This window comes from Galleria mellonella, unplaced genomic scaffold (assembly GCF_026898425.1).
Source record: "Galleria mellonella isolate WM207_F2 unplaced genomic scaffold, CSIRO_AGI_GalMel_v1 utg643, whole genome shotgun sequence".
Classification (NCBI taxonomy): domain Eukaryota; kingdom Metazoa; phylum Arthropoda; class Insecta; order Lepidoptera; family Pyralidae; genus Galleria; species Galleria mellonella.
Window position 1 is genome coordinate 855,161 of NW_026442135.1, and position 24,964 is coordinate 880,124.

Here is a 24,964-nt window from a genome sequence, read left to right on the forward strand (position 1 = left end):
ACATTGGAGCATGCGTTACACAACATTTTTCAGACAAAATTCTACGTTCGTTATCGTAATTGACACTGAATTTAACATTTTCAGGCGACCGCGGCGCGGAGCCGTCCGCGGCGGCCGCCCGACGTCCTGTCACCGCGACCAATGTGTCCATTTTGTAAAGAATACGGCACGACTATACACATCGCAAAATGTAAATAAACCGCAAAAAAAACCACTTACCTCTCATACAATGTCACATTCCGCTCAATTCCACAAATTTTTTAGCCTTATGTGTTGCGATTCATCCTGGAAATTCAATCGCAACATTACAATCCAGCTCGGACGCAAGGCAATATCGGTCCTATGGTCAGTGTCCACTACTCCAAAAACATATGATACAACACAATTGTCCCGCCCCAAATATGACTGGGGCTCTGTCCAAAGCTTATTTTCGCTTTTTCACACAGGATCACACGACTAGAAACACTAGAATCTCATCACGAATCCATTTCACTGATTTATGTTCCAGTGACGCAAAGCTCATATATCGTGAAGAGCAGCAGCCATTTTGAAATGTACGGGGAGTACAGTCACGGCATGGAACATTAGCAAATTATAGCCGCTCTTGTCTATCTCTACAGTTTAAAGGTAGCATAATAATTTAAAAATTCTATACAGTATTCATTTCCACAGTTTAGGACACAAAACTTCACACCATTTTCTTATTGAAACTATCCAAAACAACCTAAACGACATCCGATAATTCCAGCTTACCCCATTTGCATGACACACATAAAATACGAAAAAAACACTCAAAACACTTAAAACCGTACACAAAACGCGTCGTGCCGAATAATAAGAAGTTAAAGCATCACATCAATATAACAGTTCAGTAGAAAAATCGCTAAAAAGATTGGTATATAATTTACAAATAGTTAATTCGGTACGAACAATAACAACGGGCGCCATTTGCAATTTTCAACTTGACATGCGCACTGACTCGAGTAGCAAACACACATGACATTCCTTTTGACAGTTATTCATTATACGAAATCTTATCATTTTGGGAATAAAATGTGAAAAACCGTCTAAAAAACGTGACGATAAAAATCTTAAGAGAATTCTTTAATAAAAAACGACTATATACATTTCCTATAGACCATAATTGCTCCAATTTATTACTTAAATAAATAAATGTTCGCTCATACAAAGTCACAGCGACGACACTCATGCTTCACTAAACATGTATTTTGATTGGTAGATATTGTAATCATCATGTTTTTATAATACCATCCTTAATTTTAATTGGATGCCGCCATGAGCTGTAAAACACAATCACTTCCTGTTATTATAAGAGAATAAACATAAAATGAAAAATCTTAGAAAACAGAACAATTGTAATGTAGCTACAAATTGCAATATAAAACTGTTTTTTTCTAAATATTTCAAAGTCAGTTTAAATTTGTAAACGTCTCTATCGTATAAATGCTGACAGATGTAAATATTGTTCACCATTATAATCAACTATCCATTATCGACTGTGAACATAAATCTCTATTTCGAATAAAAGCAATTTGTGAATACATGTCGTGTTGCATGTCTTTTATTAATTTATTTATTTTATTAGAGGTAGGGTATCTCTATGTATGAAAAAAATCTAAGGAAAATGTCTGTTAAAGGGAATTAAATAAGGTGGCGCTACCGCTGCAGGTGAGTAAATGTTTATAGAAAATAAAGAATTCAAAATTTTCGGTTTATAATAAGACACTTATTAATAGAAAAAGATGAATACGATGTTAAATGTTTTTATTTATTCATTGTATAGTAAATAAAGATATTAAATTTTACAACTCGGTACACTTAATTCCGTCAACTACTGCTAAATCCATTTCATACCCTCCTACTTGCTACTCTTCCCCTGTATGGAATATTTCTCTTTAACCCTTTTCTTCATGCTCAGATGGTTTAGACTGTTAATATATATTTAGATACCTATGTTTATTTATTCCACATACAGTCATAGATTAAGAACAGTACTGCTGTGCTAGTTCTTGTTCTTAGGACGTGAAAATATCTATAAAGTAGAAAATACAATTGATATGTACAGCATCCAGTATGCTAAAGTATTTTATTTATATTTTTTTATTAACAGGCAAGTAAAAAAGCTGATGGTGCACGTGATTGGAAATGGTTACTGTCGCTCATATAAGGGGATGTCCCTTATACATAAAAACGTCAAATCGCTCATAAACTCACTTCAATTATTGAACTCTTTTGTCTGTTTCTTTGGTGTTAAATTCCTAATTAAAAAAAAAGTGACAAAACAGTGTAATAGTAAAAGTAATAAGGTTAGTTTGCAACACAAAGAAGACCGTTACTGCATGGCCGATAATTAAAATTTTTTAAGAGTTCGTTTTTAAAAAAGCTCTAATTCATAAAAAGTTTCTTCCTACCATTTTATTGATTGTATAATATAGGAAAAGCTTAGGAGGGGGAGTTCATTCCACAACATATATGTTACATGAACGAGAAAGAAATGCGTACGATTCACGCAGTGATCATGCACCATGTACTTAAAAAATGAGTATGAAATCTGGCTGGAGAGGTATAGTGGATGGGAACGGGCAATGGAACTCTACAGAACGCTCTCCATTATATATAGATAGTAAAAGACAGAGAAGTGACGTTTCTCTTCATGACTATGAATCCGACGCCACCAGATTACCACAAAAACTTATTTTAAGATAAACATAAATATAAAAACACCATCTATCTATCTATCCATTTAAGAGCTGCGCTCTTGTCGGTGGAGCTCTTGCCACTCACAAAAACACCATGTGTATTAAAAAAAGTAGTTGCCAGATGCTATGTTTTATTTTTACCCATGTGAAATATTTTTTCTCCAAATCCAGCAACGATAAATACTTATTTCTCTCACGTACGGGATTTTTTACGTTTATTGGTCTATTATATTTATATACGTATATCGCTATATGAATTATACGTAATATAACATTACTGTATAATTTAAAGTTTACAAGTACCGAACTGTCAAAAAAATTCTCCAAGCTTATTTAAGTTTTCTCCAAACTTTTTCCAAGCAGTATTTTTAATTAAACAGAATTTTTTACTTAAAATTGTATAAGAAATACCTAAACACCAACTAGTGGTCAAATGCTTAGAAATTAATACCAAATTTATTCTTTCTTATATATTACTATTAAATGTATGTTCATTATGATTGTATGTCGAAACTGAGCGGTAATGTATATAATATTTAATGAAAAAGGATTAAAGATTGATTATTTATTCATATAATTAACGTTTTAACGATTCGACAGGAACAGATTGAAACAAGCCTTTTTTTGCCATTTCATCAGCCCAATCTTCAAATTCTCCTTTTCTAAAAAAATAAAAATTTATAAAAGTAAGATTGACTATTTCTCGTATATTTTAAAAATATTAAAGTGCGAATTACAAGTGGGTATGGTCTGATTATCATGATTAAATTGGTTTTACTATAATAAATTTCAGATTTTGTTTTAGTCGATTCTGGGGTGATATTTCATTAAAGCACAGCAAAATCTTTATTGTAATGATCTAATTTAACTAATTTTATAATACATTTCAGTCAAAATTATTATAATTTTAATTTATAATGGTCCATAAAACACTAATTACACAAAATTATCAAATTAAAATATTAAGCAAAGAGATGCATTTAGAGATGGCACAGCAGAATCGGCCCCAGTGGAGATAGAAACAAATAATTTTCAGAGTTAGCAACCCTGGCAGACTCGAATTTTTTGACATTTCTCTGCAAGGTCTGTGACTTCACTCATTGTATGTTTGGTTGGTGTTTTTCGTCTGTTTGTCTCTTCTGTGATTACCTATCCTATTCGATTAGGATTACGCGCACGAAAACTCTGGATTTAACTACACTTTTTCTACTTTCTCTCTGCTCTGTGTTGTTAGTTTTATATTTTATAGAAAAAACATTTTACTGTTGTTCATTTTAATAAAATAGCCGGGTATTTAAGCAGTACTACATTAATTAACTTTCAACATAAACCATTTGTGAAGAATGTGCTAGCGGCCTTTACTGTTAAGGTATGTTGTTTTGTCGGTATCATAATATTTTGTTAAATCATTCACTAAAGTCGACTGTAAGTAGTGAGTCGAGTGAAATCTCCCAATTATTACCTATAACGGGTTTTCATCATCATCATTGCCTTGCCTTAAAATATTGTGTATGGTATAAGGTAACAAACAAACTCACTTTCACGTTTATTTATATTTATATATATATTTTATATATTTCTCATTGTTTATACCGTGTCATAAGAAGAGACTAAGGAAACTTAGTAGTAAAGGGATATTGTAAGATTTTTTTTGCTATAAAATCTTACCCTACTATGTAATTTATAGTCTAAATGCAGGAAAACATTATAATGGAATTAATATATAGAAAAAAAATGTAATAGAGTAGAGAAATGAACATATTCAAACAAAAAATTTAATGGAAAAGTCTTTGATAGGATTTCTTTATTCTTCTTGGTATGGTAAACACATGATGGGATTATTAGTAATGCATCAGATCCATTTCTGTTACCAATTCCATTGCTAGCAATATATCTTGTCAAGTCGACCTCCACATGATCCACCTGGAAACCATTGTGCTGACTTCCAGGTGTATTTATCATGATGGAATAACTGTCCTGCCTTTTCATTCTTTTTTTTTATTTATACAAGAATAATAAGAGCTGCACTAGTATGAATAGAAATAATCTAAGATGCAAACTAGACCAATAAAAGGTTTTCAAAAAAGTAACAAATTAGCTCAGGAGTTTAGTAAAACTGGAATGGTAACCCCGCCTGCGCTAACGAGATACGCCGGCGGAGCACCAGTGAAGGGTGATAGATGAGAATGAAAACAGGCCAGTTAGCCCATCATGATGAATTCATCAGGAATTAACCATGATAGTTTCCAGGTGGAACCGCGAGGAGGTCGAGCTGGTTGGGTACATTGCTAGTTTTCATCTATCGTCTTTCAATGGTATCCCTCTAGTGTAAACTCTAAATAATACTAACGCATAAAAGTCCTTGTAAGCCTCCATCCTCGGCAAGCTAATCAAGACATAGTAGGCAGCACCTCCAAGAAATGCCAGTCCAAAGCCCTGTGCTATAATCAATTTCGTCTGGGCCCAGTGGAGTCCTCGCATGATGGGTTTGACCCTGCATGGTGGAGCTGGTGGTGGTGGTGGACATACTTGCGGGCACGGCTCAGGAGTCGAAGGTGGACACGGCTGGTAGCTCATGCTAAAAACATCGTCATCATTATATTGAATAGAATATTCAGATAGTAGCTGTATTTTGCGGCTGCGCTCGTATGGAATAAAGTATCCTATGTTTCAAATTAGGGTATAATCAATTCATGTAACTTCATTAAGAGCCAAAGATATTTTGTATATAGTGATATCATATTTTTTTAAGTATCTTTTTTGTCAGATTTAAAAATTACGTCTATTAGTGTCCTATGTGTATTAAAATAAAGTTTATTTTTACATCTCACATACATATCTATCACACTTCATCTCCTATTAGGGAAGGCAGAAACAATAGAATGCCAAATGCTTCAATTCAAACAGCTCTCTTTAGCTTCTCCATTTACCAATCTTTTCATAATAGTAGCCGTAGCACGTCGCATATTTGGTCGACAAAAATCCTGGGACTGCACCTGCCCTCTTCAATCAATCGTTTTTCACCTCTTTTGTTATATGAAAATGCTCGAGACCGACAAAAAAGTGAACTGACAAAGTAACAAAATTGTCTCTTTGAGAAAGTTTGAAAAATGTACCTCTTAAGGGTTAACTAGGGATTATACAAGACTATACAAAAGTTGTCTGTTGGGTATTTCTGTCCCACTCATCTACTGCCAAAAATGTCACTGAGAATTTGATAGCTCAAGTACTAATGTCGAATTTTATGCAATCGACAGATGGTTTACTGATCCTATGGTACCGTATACCTTATTACTCTCGTCTAACTGAGAGGCGAGTCACTCCTAACTATCTATTAGTAAATTTCTTCATTCCAAAATTGTATGCAAAAATATGCAAATAGTATGTATTCTGATCGTGTACGTATTTCATTTAAAATGTACAAATATTTTTTTACAGAATTAACCAAATGAAAAATGGCACAAAGCTCACATGGCGGAAGTCACCGGAGAAGTCGCGACCACGAGGGCGCCATGCGGTACACCAATACCGATTGGGAAGCCAAAGAGGCGCTCTACCAGCGAGAGTTAGACGAGGCAAGAGCCCGCGCCTCCCAGATGGAGAAGACCATGCGCTGGTGGTCGGACTGCACAGCCAACTGGCGAGAGAAGTGGACCAAGGTACGTAACGAACGCAACAAAGCTAGAGACGAGGCGAAACAATTGAAGAACAAATTAGATCTCATCACTAAAGAGTTATCAACATTAAAAGCCGAAAAGAATGACATAGAACAACAGCTGATCGAGGTAAAACAAGACAACGAGAAGCTACTAAGTATAGGCGAGAGCAGGATAGTCTCAGGCGACCTTACGACAGAGGATGGTGTAGAATTAAGAAGAAAGAATGTAGGTTACGTATCACCAAACGAACCGTCGATACGGCAGCGGGCCTCGTTAGATTCACACAAGTTTTCCAACGTCGATAATGTACTTGCCAACAAATTGAGCGAGCTTCGGCTTAAATTGGACGAGACTTGCAAGAATTTGCAAAGCGAGAAAGATCAGAAGGCATTCCTGTTGACGAAAGTGGAAGCGCTCACGACGGAGTTGCATAGCACGAAAATGGAGTTAACCCACAGTGACCGAACATTGGGGTCGACGGATTCTAGTCATAGCGAGGTGGAGAGACTGCAGAACGAGTTGCAGGACGAGATTGCCGCCAAACAAGTTCTCGAGGAGAAGATAGCGGAACTCAAGATGGAGGTTGAGAGGCTAAAATCGGAGAATAATGTGCAGTGGAGCAAACGGGAGCTGCTGGAAACTGAGAATGTAGCTATATTAAGAGAGAACAAAAAATTATACGGACAAGTCTGCGAATTGAGGGAACAGATACACAAGCTCAACAGAATATCTGACGGCAGCGCTTACGGGTTGCAGTACGTTAATGACCACTCGAAATTGGACTCTAATATATTGTACGTAAGGAAGTCCAGCGTGAGTCCTAGATCTCAGGAGTCGAGTAATGGTTCCTCAGAGGCGAATCTTGCACAATTTGACGCGAAAACGAACACGTCCGCTGAAGAAGATGAGTTAGCTATAATCGAAAGAAATGATAACTGTTAAAATATACTCACTATTATTTTTTTGTAGGTGAATCACGAATTTAAATATCAAGACGCTTATACGATTGACAAGAAGTTCAACTGTCTTTTTTTTTCTATTTAAAAATAAGGAAGATATTTTTTTCTTAAGCAAATACTCCTTAGATATTTAACAAGTTGTGAATTTACCAGTTGGCTGAGTAGACTGCTGTCTATAATGGCAGATTTTAGGCGGGAAAAATTCAGAATTTTTTTTATCATGAAACTTCAATTTGATTTATAAAGAAATATAATTAATATGATTGTGAGTAAAGGTGGGTTTTGAGTAATTTACTTACGGCAAATGTATAAATCTGTCACTGTAACGGTAAAAACAATGCTTGCGGACGAATTTCTTTGTTCGTCACATAATGATCATTTAAGACTAATAGTTATCATTATAGATAGTTTAACATTCTCATGGTTGTTTACATAGCAATATAATAAGATATTTTATAGATCAATTTTTTTTCATAATTACATTAAAATGGTTAAGTAACATAGAAATATACAATTTGTTTACTATTCACCCGAATTCTGACGAATAATACATTCCTAAATAAAACAGTATTTAAAAAAATCACATTTCAAGTCAAAGATTCGAAATTTAAAAAATAATACCTAGAACTGATGAAGGTAAAAGTCCTTAAAATTAAAAAAAAAATATCTACAGATATGACTCCTAAAATATAATAGGTGCTATAAAAAAACGAATGTTACTGTATAATCATTATATATATAAGCAAAACCATCGCGTGCTAACATGTTAAATCGAAGCTTAAGTTTTTATACGACATGAGATACAGAGAATCTGCTGCCATATACAATCTTACTAACATAATAGAATTGTAACTGGACGTCTGTACATCGAAGACATTACAGACAAAAATATATAAGATGTTTTAGTAGGAGGAATAGGAGTTAAAACAATATTCTTTTTTTTAGAAATTTTGTCTGTCTATATCTTTGTTCCGGCATCGTGCAAAACTTACTGCACAAAATTAAATGTGATCTTCACTGTTGCGTTACTGAAGGTTTAGCTTGAAAATTGATATATGTTTTATATTAATACGTCATTTAAAAGCGGTTCATTGGTTGTCCTACATCTGAGAATCACACGTACGAAGTGGCGGGCAAAAAGCTACGAATACGTACATAAAAATCGATCGATCAAAGTTATAAACATCGAAAATGATCCAGCATACATTCTACTCTTAGATTATATAGATAGTCTTCATAGAAATGCTTAGAGAAAAACAGGTCAACTTTTTCATACAATTTTGAGCGATAAATAGTTATGAGTGATACCTTTATAACTTATATATTTATTTTATCTTATAAATTCTATATCTTTTTAAAACGTAAATATTGATTTTATTAATAATACGCCATTATAATTATATTTAATAATATGTCAAGATACATTTTATGCGTAAATATATGGAATACTGCTAGAAAAAAACAAGTCAACTATATATATATATATATATATATATATGGATGACTGATCTGTTATTTATTATTCTACCCGCTTATCATTAAAGAAATTTGTTTAGTTACTAAACACTATGTAAAACTTATCACAATTGTAGATTAAATAATTACTGCGCAGTATAATTTTATGTAGGACTAGCGACCCGCCCCGGCTTTGCACGGGTTCACATTACATCACATTAGAAACCTGTAAAATTATCAGTGTTTCTCTACTATATTATGCATGTATTATACATATAAACTTTCCTCTTAAATCATTCTATCTATTAAAAAAACTGCATCAAAATTCTTTGCGTAAAGATCTAAGCATAAATAGGGACAAACAGACGGGAAGCGTTTTAGACTTTGTTTTATACTATGTAGTGATGTAATGTACAAATTCTTCGTATTGTAATTCTGTGTATTTGAGTAAGGAGATTCGTAGACCCTCAAGCAGCTTGAATCAAGCATGTATTCATAATCACGTAAAGCGTACTTTATTTCTTTCTTCTTGGGCCCAGAATCTTTTTTTTTTATTCTAAATCTTACGATAATGGCAGATTTTTTTATTTATAATAGTAAAGTAGCGATCCAACGTTTGCGTTAAGCTTATAATGGTTGATTGAAACATCGAGTATTAACTGCTGATTCGAGTTACTTGAATATCTACAAACTACTTAACCCTTAAAAGCCTGATTTTTTAAATCAAATAAAAAAATATATAAGTGTATCCCTTACTGTGTTTACTAATTGGGAAAAATAGTAAAAAAAAAAATCGAAAAGATATTTTTATATATTTATTTTGAAAAATACATTTAGTATCATTTTTGATACTTTAGGCATTACGGTAATTAAAATATTTAAATTTATTTAACAATGAAACAATGCAAACCCCGGCATCAAATTTGAAACTTCAGGCGTTTAATGGTTAAGGAATATGAATGTTAGTGTTTGTTGAAGATTGTGATAGTCTAGTTTTACAAATTAGGGATCCTTAGTCAAGTACGATGCGATGTTAGCGAAGTCTAATAGCTCAATTACATATTTAATACATTATATTAACTATTATAAGTATACTGAGAGCTACCTGCAATGCCGCTGGTGTTGTGGGTGATCATGGGCGACGGTAGTCGCTTACCATCAGGTGAGCCGCATGCTCGTTTGCCCCCTGTGTTGTAAAAAAAAATTTACGTCCTCAAATATGTTAGTCATTATGACAGTCTAGTTGATGAAACTATCTCATTTCTTATTCATCGTCATATCAGCCGTTAATTAACCACTGAGAAACATAGGCCAAATACAGATGTGGCGTTCTGTTTGTTTTTATGAGGAAAAGAGGAAAAGTCAGTAGCGGTCTGGTTTGTGGAGTATTATATTCTTTGGTCGAAACCGTGTAAACATTTTTACTTACACATTTTTTATTCTTTGAAATTTGAAAGAGCGTGCAATAATATCTTAGACCTTTCAGAATATCGTTGTTTTTCAACATAAATGGTCGTTAAAAAGTTAATTGAAATGAAATATAATAATTAGATTCTTGCACGATTCGATCTAGACGAATGCACAAGTCTGTACCTAATTTACTTATGATCGTTTATGTCGTTCTTTATTTGTATCAATTCGTTATTTTCTGTTAAGAACGAGATATAATAGTGAATATAATAATATTTCTGATAATATTGATATCCAACTGGAGCCAAGGTGCATTTTCATTATGAAAGTAATTTATTGCATCTATATAGGGCCTATATAGGCAATACGCACGTGTCACCCCTAGTGTTGCAAGTCTACAGCTACAGCATAGGCTACAGTGACCGTCTATCATCAGACGGGCTGTATGCTTGTTTATTATACTGGGACACAAAATAGTTGCATCCCATACAAAAAAAATGCAGGTACTATATTTAATCTTTTCAATTGTAAAGACATTTTATTTATTTATTTTTAACTATAACATTTAAGTCGATTGGTACACACGTGTGACTGTAACTACTAATGAACTGTCACTTTTCTCATATTGGGTTTGCTGGAAGAAATCTCTATTGGAGATAAGCTCGCCCTTGTGCACTATTATGTTTGTTTTTACATTTCAATAACCTTTTGTGTACAATAAAGAATAACAATAATAATCTATGTTGCAATCAGTAATATAATATGTACTGGTTTGAACTGGAATAAATAAACAAAAAAGCGCAGCGTACAATAGAAATACAGTTATCTAATTATCCGTTAAATTATCTTCCACATTGTTAAAAACTTTAATTACATCAAAACATGGATTCAAATATAAGAAGAATATTCACAACAATAAGAGTAATAAATATTAAATATGGGCTCAAAGAAAACATTCAAAGCCATATAGCTATCTTAAAAAAAAACAGCATACACACATACAAGTTTCATGCTAGTCACTTGTATGGAAGTCATTTTGTATCTATCTATACTGAACTATTCGAATGTGATTGTTTATTGCATTTTGCAAACATATTATTTTTTATTTAACAAGAAACATGCCCGACTTATATAATGCTATTTTTTTTTTTATAAATAAGGCCTAATTAGATAATGAAGTGCAAATGAATAAGTGTCCTATAAATGAATAATGTACCTAATTATTAATAAATAAAAAACATGTGGTGTATAAAATGGTTTCTATTTTTTCCTCACAATTATATAAACAAGAATCCATACATTGCATGCACATAACATATTATTACGCTCATATTTCTGGAAATTAAATTTAACGTCGACATCTATAATTTTTATCACGAAAAGTTTGTATGAAAATCTGAGTTTCCAAAATCGTCCGCTAGAGGCGCACTAAGTCAATACAAATTTTTAATGCAAGCCCTACAGCAGTAATAATCGTGTTGGCCGACGTATTATTTCTGAGACGTATATATTAATTTAATAAGATTAAAAATGTGGAAATTAATTACACTAATTACGAGAAGATATAGAATATAAGAAATTAGATAAAAACAAATTGACTAGAAATGGTCTAAATTTGAAATGACATTAATGAGGTTTTATTAATTATTTATTTAGCCACCATCAGGAACGATGCTCAATATTGAGTATCCATAGGTTTTAAATGGCTACCACATGAGAATCTAGAGTACATAATTTATATATATCGTTGATGTATAAAATAGCGTTAATTTTGCACTTGTATATAGCAAGACACGGCATGATTTAACATTACGATGTAATATTTAAAGAGATTTTTATGCCAGTATCTGAGAAAACGTGCACACCGACTAGACTCCATCAATAAAGGTAAGTTCATTTCATATTGGCCCGACTAAGAATCGATTCCAGGCTCTCGTTTATGAATGCACAGTATACCACCCTGTTTCACAGAAATCATCTGTTGATATCTTCATAGCTTTTACTCATCAGTCACAATTGATTTTGTCAAAACCGTAACTTTCGGTTTAATATAATATAGGTGACAGGACCTGTTTTCAACCTCAGTCACTGGTATCTTGCTAAATACTGATATCACAAGTAAGATTATCGATCCATTATTACCCGTAAAAATATCCACGCGGAGATGCTTAGAGCAAACCATCCATCGAGTTTCTGCCTTTCTATTCCATGTTTATAAACACTTCCCTACTCATGGCTGGTGCTACTTTCAAGCCTATGATATTTATTCTCGTCATAGCACACTTCAATTTTAACTCAACCTTGCCATCTCAGCTGTACGTATTCACATACTCATAATTTAACAGTTAAATGTATAAGAACATCATTCGACAACATGCAATTTTATTTTGAACGTTTTCCTTTGCCTTTTGTCTCGTCTTCCTCAAAATTAGCAGCTGGCACCATTCCCAGCCTTTTGAATTTAGATTTCATATGATACTTCACCTGCTTTCTCTTTGGTTTCTTAAAGCTTTCTCTCGTCTTTCCGACCCCTAAGTTCCCGACTGTAGACTCTTGAAATGTTGGTATAGCTTCCTTTACTTGGGAGCATTCTCCTTCATCTGCTACAGTTACTGTTTCAGTTTTTACACTGCTTTTTATGTTCTTACCTCGATCGAGTTCATCTACTATTTCTATCTCAATTATTTGATTATCATCTGTTCTTATAAAAATTGGTATTGTATCTATTTGTATATCTAACTCGTGTTCCGGTGGTTTTTCTACAGTTTTAGGTTGTTGGTGAAATTCCTCCAAGTTTAGATCATCATTGCTTTTGTCTAATTTTGAAAGTAACGTATCTTCTTCGCTGCTAGTACTGCTACACTTCTGTCGTTTTCGCTTCGCGGAGACGCTACGTGCTGATTTCTTAAGTTTCCTGAGTTTATTTGAAGAGTCTGTGTCTACGTTAGATTTCTTTGGGCTAGGGCTGTACTTGGCTTTATTTGCTCGTTTTCTTGATACAGGACTGCTGAGTTCGGTTGAACCGTCTGTGTCTTCAGTGTAGTTTTTGGATCGAGGACTGCCTTTTTCTTTTGTGCTAGTTTTATTTGCTCTGAAAAAAAAATATAAATATATATTAGATATATATCTGATAGGTACATTTTTAGAACAGACGCTAAATGTTAACTTTTTTACTATAGAGTAGGGTTTCTTAGAGTCCACGGACATCTTAGGGGTCCGTAGCATGTGTATCAAGGGTCTGCAGTAGGTCAATTAAATGTAAAAATATTTAGTAGGAAATTGTGTAGTAAGTTCGACGAGACACATCGTCATCATCAGGCGGCAAACAGCTTCATCCTCCTCTTGAAATTAGCAGTAAGTGTAATAAAACTACCAATAAAAGTTTTTTTTTTTAATATTAAAAAAGCTTTTTTTCTATTCCTAAATTTTAAGTAAACATTATATTCAATGGGTGAAAATAAAAAAATAAATAAAAAACCTCCCAAATTGACAGTGTCTGACTGTTGCGCCGAGTTGGTATAGCAGACTTAAGATTTTTTGACAATGTAAAATATACAAATAGACATGAAATACTTGTGTATGCATGGCGGTTTTCAGTTTGAAGGTTGAGGTATGGCAATGAAGTGACAGGGCACAGAGACCTAACACATTTCATTCGGGGTGGAGGGACTGTTAGCAATGGAGACCAAGACCTCTATTGCTAGCAATATACCCAACCAGGTCGACCTCCCCGTGGTCCCCGTGGGAAACCTTCGTGCTGAGTTCCAAGTGTGTTCATCGCGATGGGCTAACTGACCTGCCTGCTATCATTCTCACCTATCATCCGTCACTGGTGCTCCGCTAGCGTATACTGTTAGCGCAGGCGGGGTTACCATTCCATTATCATCCATTAAAAAAAAAACACATTTCATTAATTTTCATTTCAACCGTTAACTGTCCACTGCTGAACATAAGTTTTTCTTATAAGAGGAGTTTTGCCAGAATTAGCCATACTTGGCAGGCGGGTTGGCTACCATAATTAGGATTTTAGATATATTTTAAGAGGGACGCTACTACCCATCACTTTACCATTAAGTTCCTTTAGTCACCTCTTACGACACCCACGGGAAAAAAAGGTGATCTATTTGTATGTTGGGGCCACGCGACCACATAACACATTAGTTCTTAGGAATGCCAACGCATGGTTATCATGGGCCAAGTTAATACTTTCCATCAGGTGGGCCGCCAGCTTGTTTGCCTTTCTAAATTATATAAAATAAAATATACAAGTCTGTTTAATTCAAATTATAAATAAAAAAAAGTAAATCGGATTACAGTTTATTTGTCTATACTGTAATCCGCCATCTTGTCGCTGCAGCCATTTTAAAAGAGTGAATTTATTTTATAGTTCAACAACAAAACATACATGATCGACAGTGGCGTACTACATATTTGCCTCCAGTCGACTTCTATAATTCGACATTCATATTAATTACAATTTTTAGACAATAAAATTGTAACTTTATGATTATAAAAAAAATGGCCTCTAATTTGTCGCCCTAGGGTCCAAATTACTCAGTCTGTTGGTATTGATCATTGATCATTCAGAATCTTAAGGTGATTTGTCACTAAACACACAAAATATAAGACGACGCTAGAATTGAGACTTATGATTTTTGTTAATTATTTTGTAATTAAAAATAATTTGAGGCAAAATTTCTAAATTGTGTGTCGTTTTACTTACTTTCTGTTGATACAGTAAAAATTTATCATAACTTTTGTCTTTATACTTTTGTTTTGTACAACTTTGTAAAAATAACACATACTAGCAAGAAACTTTGCAATTGCATGGGCTATTATTCATTCGGGAAAAATCACGTATTATCTGTCACTTCACATTCATACATAATTATGCTCCAGCGCTTCGAAAGGACTTTTTCCACGTTCCGTTGAGAAGAATAGAGCTAGATAATAATAATAATACAGATTATAAAGATTAACAATATATGTTCGAGCTTTATCGAACGGCAACACTGAGAGCCGTCGGGTGGTCTCGGCTTAGGTCGGTTCTGTTCACCACTTCGTGTCACGCCACTGACGGCACCTTACGTGTATTTTTATTTTATATTATTTTAGTCAATTCAACTAACTTTAACGAGGGTTATAACAGTTTTACAGTTCTCTGTTTTATCATTAAATTTCCATCCTTTACTAGTAAAGACCTAAACAATATGTACACTGTAAGAAAGAGGTTGTACACGGCCATAGACCTACAGCTCAATTAAATAGAAAAATAAACTGACTTATGACTTGTCACTAAAATAATCGTTGTAACATTGCATGTAATAAAATATTAAATAACATTATTGGTCTCCTGTAACATTCTACATCCATCATACACAAACAAAATGTATAAATAATTAGATAGGTTGCAACATACTTGTCCGCGACTCCTACAAGGTGCTTCATTTGACCAACGGTGCTTTTCATAGCGCGCGCTTTGATCTGGTGTGCATCAGAAGGTTTTTCTGTTTCTGCTGCCTCTGTCGATTCTAAAATATATAATTACACATTAAAATTCGTACTATATGGCACTGGGGTCTATTCTAAGCCTCAATTTCTGTAACCAGAGGGAGACTTTGTACAAAAGTCGATTGCTTGGGTACCTTTGTCCCATTCGTGTTTCAACCGTGAAGCAGTTGTGTTTGCATGACTGTGTTTCGGTTTGAAGGGTAGGATACGGCGTGAATTTACTGGGTACAGAGGAATAACATCTGAGTCCTCAGGAATGGCAACGCACGGGGAGTATCATGGGCGAAACAATACACTCTGTTATGTCTATGGTACTGCTCATGTCTATAGGCGACGGTTACCACTTTCCATCTTTCCAAAAAAAAACCTATTTCTATTAAAATTTCAATTTGGTATCACAGCAACGTATTCATTGTAAGGACCAATATAAACTGAATTTCCAACAGATTTAAGTGGTTCATAAAACTATTAAACTATGTTCTATATGACAGGGCAGGCAGAATGGTTTTTTTTATAATTATTATTTTAAATGAAACACAAAGTAACTGAGGAGCGTGCAAATTTAATCTTTTTATTTTTAATGTGTTGCCATCTACAATTACAACGTCCAACTAAATGCGATAGGGATGCCATATATGCAACAAATTAAAATATAAGGTTTAAAGAAATGACGACTCAGAATCAACCCCACTGTTTGAATAGAACGTAATAAAAATGTGACCAAGTTTTGTAGAAATTATCAGTAGTAACAAAACCCGTCTTAATTAAAAAAAAAAACCGATTATGTGCGAGTCGAATTCGCGCAACGAGGATTCCGTACAAAATCATCAAGTTAAAATGTTTTTCATGAAATAACTACAAATTTACTATTTTTTTTTCCTTTATTTGTGCTTATATTGTTTCTTGCCAAATTTCATGATTCCAGGTCAACGGTAAATACCCCATAGGTTTTGATTCCCTTTGTCAATGTCAAAATATGCGATATAAATGGAACATAAACGGCCGTATCTTTTGATTGCGTCGATTTAGAAGCTTGATTTGATGATAAAATTTATTTTATTCTGTATGAACCTTATTAAAAATGTTTGCTAAATGTAATGTAATGTAAATAGGACTCTATTTTCCGCGCTTAGCCTCTCATTTGGGCCGTTGTGCGTAAATGTTTGCTAAATAAACTATTATTTATTTATTTATTTACTAGTTATTAAGTCGCTGGCGGAAGACCCAAAAAAAAAACAATTTTATAAATATAACTAAATTTAATTCTAAAATTAATTATTACAATAATAAGTGTCTTTAGATCGATGTGTGATCCGTAAGTGAAGTCATATCGAATCAAAGATAAAGGAAATGGGTATTTTTGCTGTGGGAATTGAAATGCTGACTCGACGCAGGTGTCTTTCTCGGTAGCGCACCTTCTTACGTCATGCTAGGTGGTCCGATCCGATCGCCGTTGAGGGTGTGTCGTAATACTTGATAGGTATCTACTATACCATACTTGTACTTACCTTCTAATTCTTCGCTCAGTCCTTCGATGACATTCTTCAGCGAGTGGGCCAGTTCACTCGGCAGGTTCTTGTCTATGAAGTTGAGGTTTGGATCTAGTTGTTTGCCCCTCCCTGTGTGAATGGGGAAATTATTAATTCACTGCTTTGCATTGAACGGGTCCCGGGTTTAATTCCCGGTCGGGCCAACTTAGGAGACGATCTTTTACATATATTTATGTTTATGTTTAATCCCGCTACCATTTGTATGTGTGCGAGTGCCAACATTCCAACACTGTCTGCTATCTCACCTATTATTATCAAAAATTCTAAAACTTTTATATTAGCCATCAATCTCCGACTGATTTATTTGAATCAAGAATATTAATTTGAGTTGATTAGTGATTTGAATCAAGTGCCATTACATCCATTAACTCCGTTAATAAAAATTCCACTTTCCATCAGGTGGGCCGTCAGCTTGTTTGCTATTCTAAGTTGCATAAAAAAAGCACAGAAATTAAGAATTAGAAAAAAAGCGGTCAAAAATTCTAAATTAGTATCAAATTAAAAAATGTCTTAACATTTGTAATTAGTATTAAACAACCGCCATATTGAATTTAAAAATTTAAAACTAACATCACTTGGGGTAATTTAAGGATTTTAACAATAGCCCATGCATCCCAATCTGTTCAGCCATTTAGAAATTATGGTGCAAAAATGAAACTCACATACATAAACCCAGTACACTCCAATTTCCGAGCAACATTTGTTATTAAAAAAAAAATCCTACGGTTAGAACATACCTAAAATAGCCTCCTTGGCTTCCACGTACCGACTGGTGATGCCTGCGAGGTCTCGAAGCAGGTCCAGTTCCTCCGGCTGCTTGAAGAACACTCCCTTGAAACGTAATTCCATTCTGTCCACATCTGAATATCCTGCAATTTTACCAAAGGGATACTTTGTACAAAAGTCAATTGCTTGGGTACCTCTGTCCCATTCGTGTTTCTAACGTGAAGTAGTTGTGTTTGTATGGCTGTGTTTCGGTTTGAAGGGTGGGATATGGCGTAAATTTACTGGGTACAGAGGAATAACATCTGAGTCCTCAGGAATGGCAACGCATGGGGGGTATCATGGGCGATACAGTATACTGTGTTATGTCCATAGTACTGCTCATGTCTATGGGCAACGGTTACCGGGCTCGGTGATGAGGTGCTAATTGAAAATCAGCGTTTCTGCTTTTGCAGGAACCTTTAGCTGAATTGGCATCCTTTTTCTTTGCCATAACACTGACTGATTTCTACTACATATAAAGAATATATAAATGTAAACTTTTTTTTATATCTTTTTTTTTTTATTTGTTATTACTTATAATCTAAGTTTATGTAAGTGTTATGGTTTTATTGAAATAAATTTTTATTTATTCATTCACTTTCCATCAAGTGGGCCGTTAACTTGTTTACCATTCAAAGTTGCATAAAAAATGCGTATCTATTTATTTATGTGTAATGTAAGGAAAGTTAAATCACAAAATAAAACATACCTTGTAAGTATTTCTTATACGACGGTTCCATGCCATATTGGCGGACAGCGGCGTGGTATTCGCACGGGCCTTTTATTAGAATTGATCCGAGTATGTACAGCACGTCCAGTCTCCTCTCCCTCCTCGCCACCATCTCCAGTCGAGCTATGCTTTGAACATCCTCAGGGACGATTCGAAGCGCCGCGAAACCGGAGTACGGTTGGAGATTTAATAGAGCGTATACTATAAACAGTCCTGCTACTGATTCCTAGAAGGTTTAAAAGCCTTTTTGAAACTTTTTTTGTTTATTGATGGGTGAATATGGTAACCCCGCCTGCGCTAACGGGATACGCTGGCGGAGCACCAGTGAAGGGTGATAGATGAGAATGAAAACAGGCCAATTAGCCCATCATGATGAATTCATCAGGAATTAACCATGATAGTTTCCAGGGAGAACCGCGAGGAGGTCGACCTGGCTGGGTATATTGCTAGCAATAGGATTCTCAGTCTCCATTACTAACAATCCCTTTCCCCCTTGAAAATAGACTTGTTTAGAGGGAAATCTCCCTCCCCCCTAACTTCACTGTATACAATATCTACTAAACCAAGGAGAGAGAAGCGATTAAGATTAATAATAATGAGAAGGCATATAGCATTCTCATCAGGGGTAGCCAACTATTCGATTGCGACTATTAGTCCAGTTGATCGTGGCAAGGCAAAAAATATAATATTGAATGAATGAATGAATGAGTATACTTTATTTGCATTATACAATATAGGAAATAAGCAAGACAATTTACAAACACAACGATACGATTGTATAAGTACAGTAAGGCGGTCTTATTGCTGAGTGCAATCTTTTCAAGACAACCTTAAGGTTTGCTAATCTAGCGGAAGATGCTCAGACGCAATGCTCACACTAATATAAATAAATAATTACTAAGAATAATTTTCATTTTTGTTGTTTTTCCTCTTAAAAAAATAATACAATACTACATAATTGTGTACTGAAGCATGTTGTTTCATTTGAGATTTCAAAAAGTATGTAATTGGTAGATCGCACAGTGTTTCGTCAATAAACAATAGATCTTGTGTCTAGCCAAGTCGACTACCCTTGCTATATAGCATTTTTTAGCTTTAGCTTTATTTAGCCGTCTTTTGTAACAATTTTTTTTTGTATTGTTGCCAATAAAGAGTCTATAAATAAAATAAATAAACAACCCCTTTCCTCTCTTTAGCTTGGTAACAGGGGCAAAAAGGCTCTATTGACAAGCAAGTTAAGTTCAAAGTTATCATAAACCAATTGTAAAACTGAGAGTAAATCTAACAAAATTTTGAGAACCTTGCCACAAACTAATCCGAATTCTTTTCTAATACTACTTATCACTACTGTCTGTCTAGCAAACTTGGCGTGATAATACTTAGTACTATGGGGGGAAGGGATTGTTAGTAATGCGGAGGTTACTCCCTATTGCTATCAATATATCCTATCGGGTCGACCTCCGCGCGGTTCCCCTGGAAACTATCGTGACAAATTTATCGTTGAATTAGCCACAATGGGCTAACTGCTTTTTCATCTTCACCAATCATCCCTCACTGGTGCCCCGCCAGGGTATACCGATAGCGCAGGTGAGGTTACTATTTCATTATTATCCATTAAAAAAAAAAACTTAGTACTGCTTACCTCAAAATTGCTGTTATCAGCAAGCATGAACTGTTTGCCTATGTGAATAAGTTCTTCTGACAGTTCAGCAATTTCAGCACCAGACAGGCGTCCTCTGAAATTATAAAAAATCATTTAAATACAAACAAAATTATATGACAGTCATGAAAAGAAACTACATCATCATCATCATCATCATCATCATATCAGTCTTTGACTGTTCACTGCTGAACATAATCCTCGCCCTTGGGGGGTGTTGCCAGTAGTTGCCACGCTTGGCAGGGAATTGGTAACCGCAGTTAGGCATAGGCGATGGTTTAACCCTTAAAAACCTGATTTTTTAAATCAAATTAAAAAATATATAAATATACTGTGTTTACTAATGGGGGAAAATTGTTAAAAAATCAAAACGATATTTATATATATATATTTAAAAAAAAAACATTGAGTATAATTTTTGATACTTTAGGCATTACGGTAATCAAAATATTTAAATTTATTTAACAATGCAAACCCCAGTATCAAATTTGAAACTTCAGGCATTTAAGGGTTAAGAGGGACTCTGCTGCCCATCCTTCGCCTTCTCTTAGTCGATTCTTACGACACCCACGGGAAAGGAAGGGGTCGCCTATTCTATGCCAAGACTACACGGCGACGATGCAAGGAAAAAAGAAAATTTATAAGAAATAATCAGTAAAATCGGTCCCTGTGGCTACGCCCATGTAAATTAGGATAAAACACGCTTTCAGTTTAGAATTTATGTTACTTAATTACGATCGATTTTTAGACCTCTTTAACCCCCAAAATCAGTTTTCGTTTAATCTCAGAAATGGCTTAACCGATTTGAATGCGATTTTCACTAATGCGTTGTAATTTGCTTCACTTAACATTTGTTTGTTTTATATTAATCGGTTCATAAATAAAAAAGTTATATCTATCTTAAAGAATCACATATAAATCTCTTTACCCCTCTTTTTGAAGAATCCCATGCTGTAGTCCCTTGGGAAAACTTCGGCAGGGAGCTCATTCCATAACCTAAGTGTTCGTGAGAGAAAACATTTTTGAAAACATGTTTTGGTTTTTTACAACACAGGGGGCAGACGAGCATGCGGCTCACCTGATGGTAAGTGACTACCGCCGCCCATGATCACCCACAACACCAAAGGCATTGCAGGTGTGCTGCTGGCCTTTTAAAAAATTAAAAGGTAATATTGGATTGAAAGGTATGCATGCTCTACTCCGCTATTTCCCAACGTGGAATATTAATATTATTAGGTATAATTTCGTTTAACTTTAACAAAGTATCAACTGGGCGATTAAAGTCGTCAAATAAACTTTGTTAAGAAAAATTATGTATGGAGGCATAAAAATTTTAGCAATGTTCAAGTGGGGCATGGCACAAAAACGGTTGGGTAACACTGCTCTACTCACTCATATAAACGATCGAAATTCATGTCCTTCCATATATGGCAGAATGTCTCGTAGTTGAGCTTATCAGACAATAGGCACCTCTGTATGAGCGCTGTGCAGTCAGTGTGAAAGCCATCTGCTACGTAGCACTGATAATGTGCTTGCTGTCTATACATCTCTGTAAATAAAAATACATTAATAATTAATAAAGTTATTTTTGCAACTTAGAACTATTGTTTTTCGACAACAATTTTCAAATTTTCACCGCATAATTACAATGTTGTTTTGCCAAAGGTTAACTGGGAGAGAATGCTATATATATATATATATATATATATATATATATATATATATATATATATATAGCATCAAATCCATCTTTTGTACCAGACAATTTTTGTAATGTCCTCAATAAAGAATAAATAAATAAATGCCAAAGAAGCTGACGGTCCACCTGAGGGAAAGTGCAAACCATCACCTATAGACATGAGCAGTACCATGGACATAACAGAGTATACAGTTTTGCCCATGATTACCTCCCATGTGTTGCCATTCCTGAGAATTAAAGTACCTCTGTACCCTGTAAATTCACTGCCATATCTAACCCTTTAAATCTAAACACAGCTACTTCACGGTTCACTCATCATCACCGGAGACACAATTACTTCACACTTGAAACACATATAAGACAGAGGTACCCAAGCAAACGACTTTTGCACAAAGTCACCCTCTGGTATTACCATGTGACTGGGATTCATTGACCAGGATAAAAGATAGCCTATATCCTACATACTACTTGTATAGCAAATTTCACAGTGATTGATTAAGCCATTAAAGCGCTAAGAGGTAGCAAATTACACATTTATAATATTTGTAATGACTATCTACAAATCCATATTGTACCTGCTGCTGCTGCTTTGCTGCTTGTACATTCGATGCTTACAAATGATGTTGATTTAAATATAATAATGATTTAAAATTTTATTTATCTAGTAATATAATCATTAATGATTTGAGGAGTGACACGTGACGTCATGATTTGGTATATGCGACAACTGAATTAATAATATTACGAATATATATCATAAAGTAATTGCTGACAGCACAATGCTACTGCTGAGTTGACACGAATTTGACCCCATACAGTTGTGCTGTACATGCTGCGGACTCGACAAAACAAGAGGATGAATAATGGTGACAATGCTGAAATATCGTATTAAGTCTGTTTTTTGCTTATGTTACTACTTGTCTACTCATGTCAACCCAACACAGTGACTACTTCCTATGTCACTGTGTTGGGTTGACTGGAAGAGATCTCTTTTAAAGATAAGTTCGCCTCTGCTAACTTTGTTATAATTTTTTTGTTATTACTGTATGTTTTAGGGCAATAAAAAATATATATTTCTTTGTAATGTGGTCAATATAGAATAAACAGTAAAATATCGATAATTGTTTGGCAGATCTTATTTTATTCAACTCCATTCTTGTTTATGAGTTCTGATAACTGGTCATTGGAGCCAATGTTATCATATAACCAAACACCTTGGAAGAAGGGTCGGGGGGAAGGGATTATAAGTAATGGAGTCTAACTGCCCCATTGCTAGCAATATACCAGATCCACCAACAATATCAGGTCGACCTCCCTGTGGTCCCCCTTAGAAACCATCATGCTAAATTCCAGGTATATTCATTGCGATGGACTAAATAACCTGCTCATTAATTGTTTGAGATCGTGCTGGGTTTTATGAAACCTCGTGTAATTGTAAATTATGTTGATTTGGCATAGACGTCTGCGTTTTTTGGAATAGCATTCATTGCTATTATGATTGATTTAATTATTAATGCATAATTTCTATTTTCCAATCACCTTACATTTTTCAAGCAGATGTAATTTCAGAAATGGTTTGCCATGAAATATTACATGCAGTTTTCGTAACTACTTGCGAAATAGCTGACATCATTTTTATAACTTTTGGATAAATTATAAAACGAGAGTTTTTAAGAACTGGTAGATGCTTCTTGCTGCTGAATAGGTTTTGATGATGCCTCAATCTAAAGATTTGATGTTTCTAATGACGTGAATTTGTTTTCTAGGAAAGTTAAGAATTCCTTCAGAAAGGCAATTCCTTGGGGTCTGATAGTGATTGGACATATTCATTGTTAAGCCCTGAGACTAAACTCTGAAGTTTAGTTTCAGGGACACAATATGGACAATGAATGGATTACAAGTTGATGTTAATATTTAAATTTTTAATAGTGTTCCTTCATAGTATCATATATTTTCTTAACTTGTACTGCATATAAATGCTGGATACTTGCTTGATTTAAAAGGATATTTACACAAGAAAAAAAAAGACTCAATATATTTAAAAAAATATTTTACCAAAATAAAACAACATTATCAGCAAGTTATGTTGGTTGTATTTTATCTAATTTATCTTTTTATCTACCAATGCAAATCCGAGGGCGGGTCACTAATGCATATATACCTCAATACATCTTTGGATTAAGCTTCTAGATGTTTTACAGAGGTTTTTATTATACCCTAATTATAAGATTGATTCGTAAATTTAATTGTTTGTTGAAAATATTATTAGTTACCTAGGTTTTGGAAATTAAATATAGGTTGAATAAGAGAGTAAAAATTAAAAAAAACACTCGGCTTGTGAATTGATTACAATATAAGTAAGTTTGACTGACCTTTTAACGTGGTGATAACACTTTTGATTTGAGATTTTACAATCACAATGTATATAGATATATTACACTACACATCTCACAATTCAAATAGACATTGTAACTGTCTATAACAAACAAAAGTCGAGATTGTTCTTTATTTTATTCGGAACATTACTGGTTGTAATAAATAATGCGATGTAACAATTCTATAGACGTAAATACTTGTGAGAATTGATAAGAAGAAAAAAATGTTATTCAAATAGAAATATAAACGTAAAAATAGATTATTTGAAATAGAAAGATAAAAGAGAAAAATATATTGTAAATAAATAAAATTCAAACTTGTAAAAAAAACTTTGTCAAACTGTCAAATATGTTATTCTATTTTTTTTTTAGTACGTTTGTTCCGTTATGGAACGGGCTGGGGTCGGAGACCATGCTGCCTAGTCTTCAGTATGAATGTAATTCTATTTCTATGTGTCAGTCAGTTCAAAT

The 24,964-nt window shown here is 34.2% G+C and overlaps 4 protein-coding genes across 8 annotated transcripts in view; 1 reads left to right on the forward strand and 3 right to left on the reverse strand.

The window, feature by feature from the left end:
* LOC116412628 (microtubule-associated protein futsch-like) overlaps positions 1–979 on the reverse strand; it is a 41,324-nt gene extending 40,345 nt beyond the window's left edge. For 2 of the 3 annotated variants that reach the window (XM_052900313.1, XM_052900314.1), the window contains exons 1-2: positions 754–979; positions 220–285 (exon numbers count right to left, since the gene is read on the reverse strand). The gene's annotated coding sequence lies outside the window, so the exon portion shown is untranslated. Of the gene's footprint in view, positions 1–219 lie in introns of all 3 variants that reach the window. The other variant, XM_052900311.1, reaches the window with a different exon arrangement.
* Positions 980–3,270: 2,291 nt separating this feature from the next.
* LOC113511203 (cytochrome c oxidase subunit 6C-like) lies at positions 3,271–7,415 on the reverse strand. The gene is made up of 3 exons (XM_031912112.2): positions 7,333–7,415; positions 5,071–5,298; positions 3,271–3,382 (listed from the first exon to the last, which is right to left on the reverse strand). The coding sequence occupies exons 2-3, from the start codon at positions 5,295–5,297 to the stop codon at positions 3,298–3,300; spliced, it is 312 nt and encodes a 103-aa protein (XP_031767972.1). The 5' UTR covers position 5,298; positions 7,333–7,415; the 3' UTR covers positions 3,271–3,297.
* Positions 3,798–11,307, forward strand: LOC113511142 (coiled-coil domain-containing protein 102A). Its single transcript, XM_026894744.3, has 2 exons — positions 3,798–4,089; positions 6,159–11,307. Exon 2 carries the CDS (start codon positions 6,176–6,178, stop codon positions 7,319–7,321), a length of 1,146 nt encoding a protein of 381 aa, XP_026750545.1. The 5' UTR covers positions 3,798–4,089; positions 6,159–6,175; the 3' UTR covers positions 7,322–11,307.
* A 138-nt stretch (positions 11,308–11,445) lies between these two features.
* On the reverse strand, positions 11,446–24,915 carry LOC113511154 (snRNA-activating protein complex subunit 1-like). Of its 3 annotated transcripts, none has more exons than XM_026894761.3 (8): positions 24,491–24,915; positions 21,812–21,968; positions 20,402–20,495; positions 18,739–18,985; positions 18,002–18,133; positions 17,223–17,333; positions 15,623–15,734; positions 11,446–13,294 (listed from the first exon to the last, which is right to left on the reverse strand). In XM_026894761.3, exons 2-8 carry the CDS (start codon positions 21,964–21,966, stop codon positions 12,586–12,588), a joined length of 1,560 nt encoding a protein of 519 aa, XP_026750562.2. In that variant the 5' UTR covers positions 21,967–21,968; positions 24,491–24,915; the 3' UTR covers positions 11,446–12,585. The 3 variants fall into 3 exon arrangements, with proteins under 3 accessions (XP_026750562.2, XP_052756275.1, XP_052756276.1); XM_052900315.1 differs by lacking the exon at positions 24,491–24,915 and adding an exon at positions 22,694–22,845; XM_052900316.1 differs by lacking the exon at positions 24,491–24,915 and adding an exon at positions 21,348–21,415 and having other exon boundaries at positions 21,812–21,923.
* Positions 24,916–24,964: the final 49 nt, after the last annotated feature.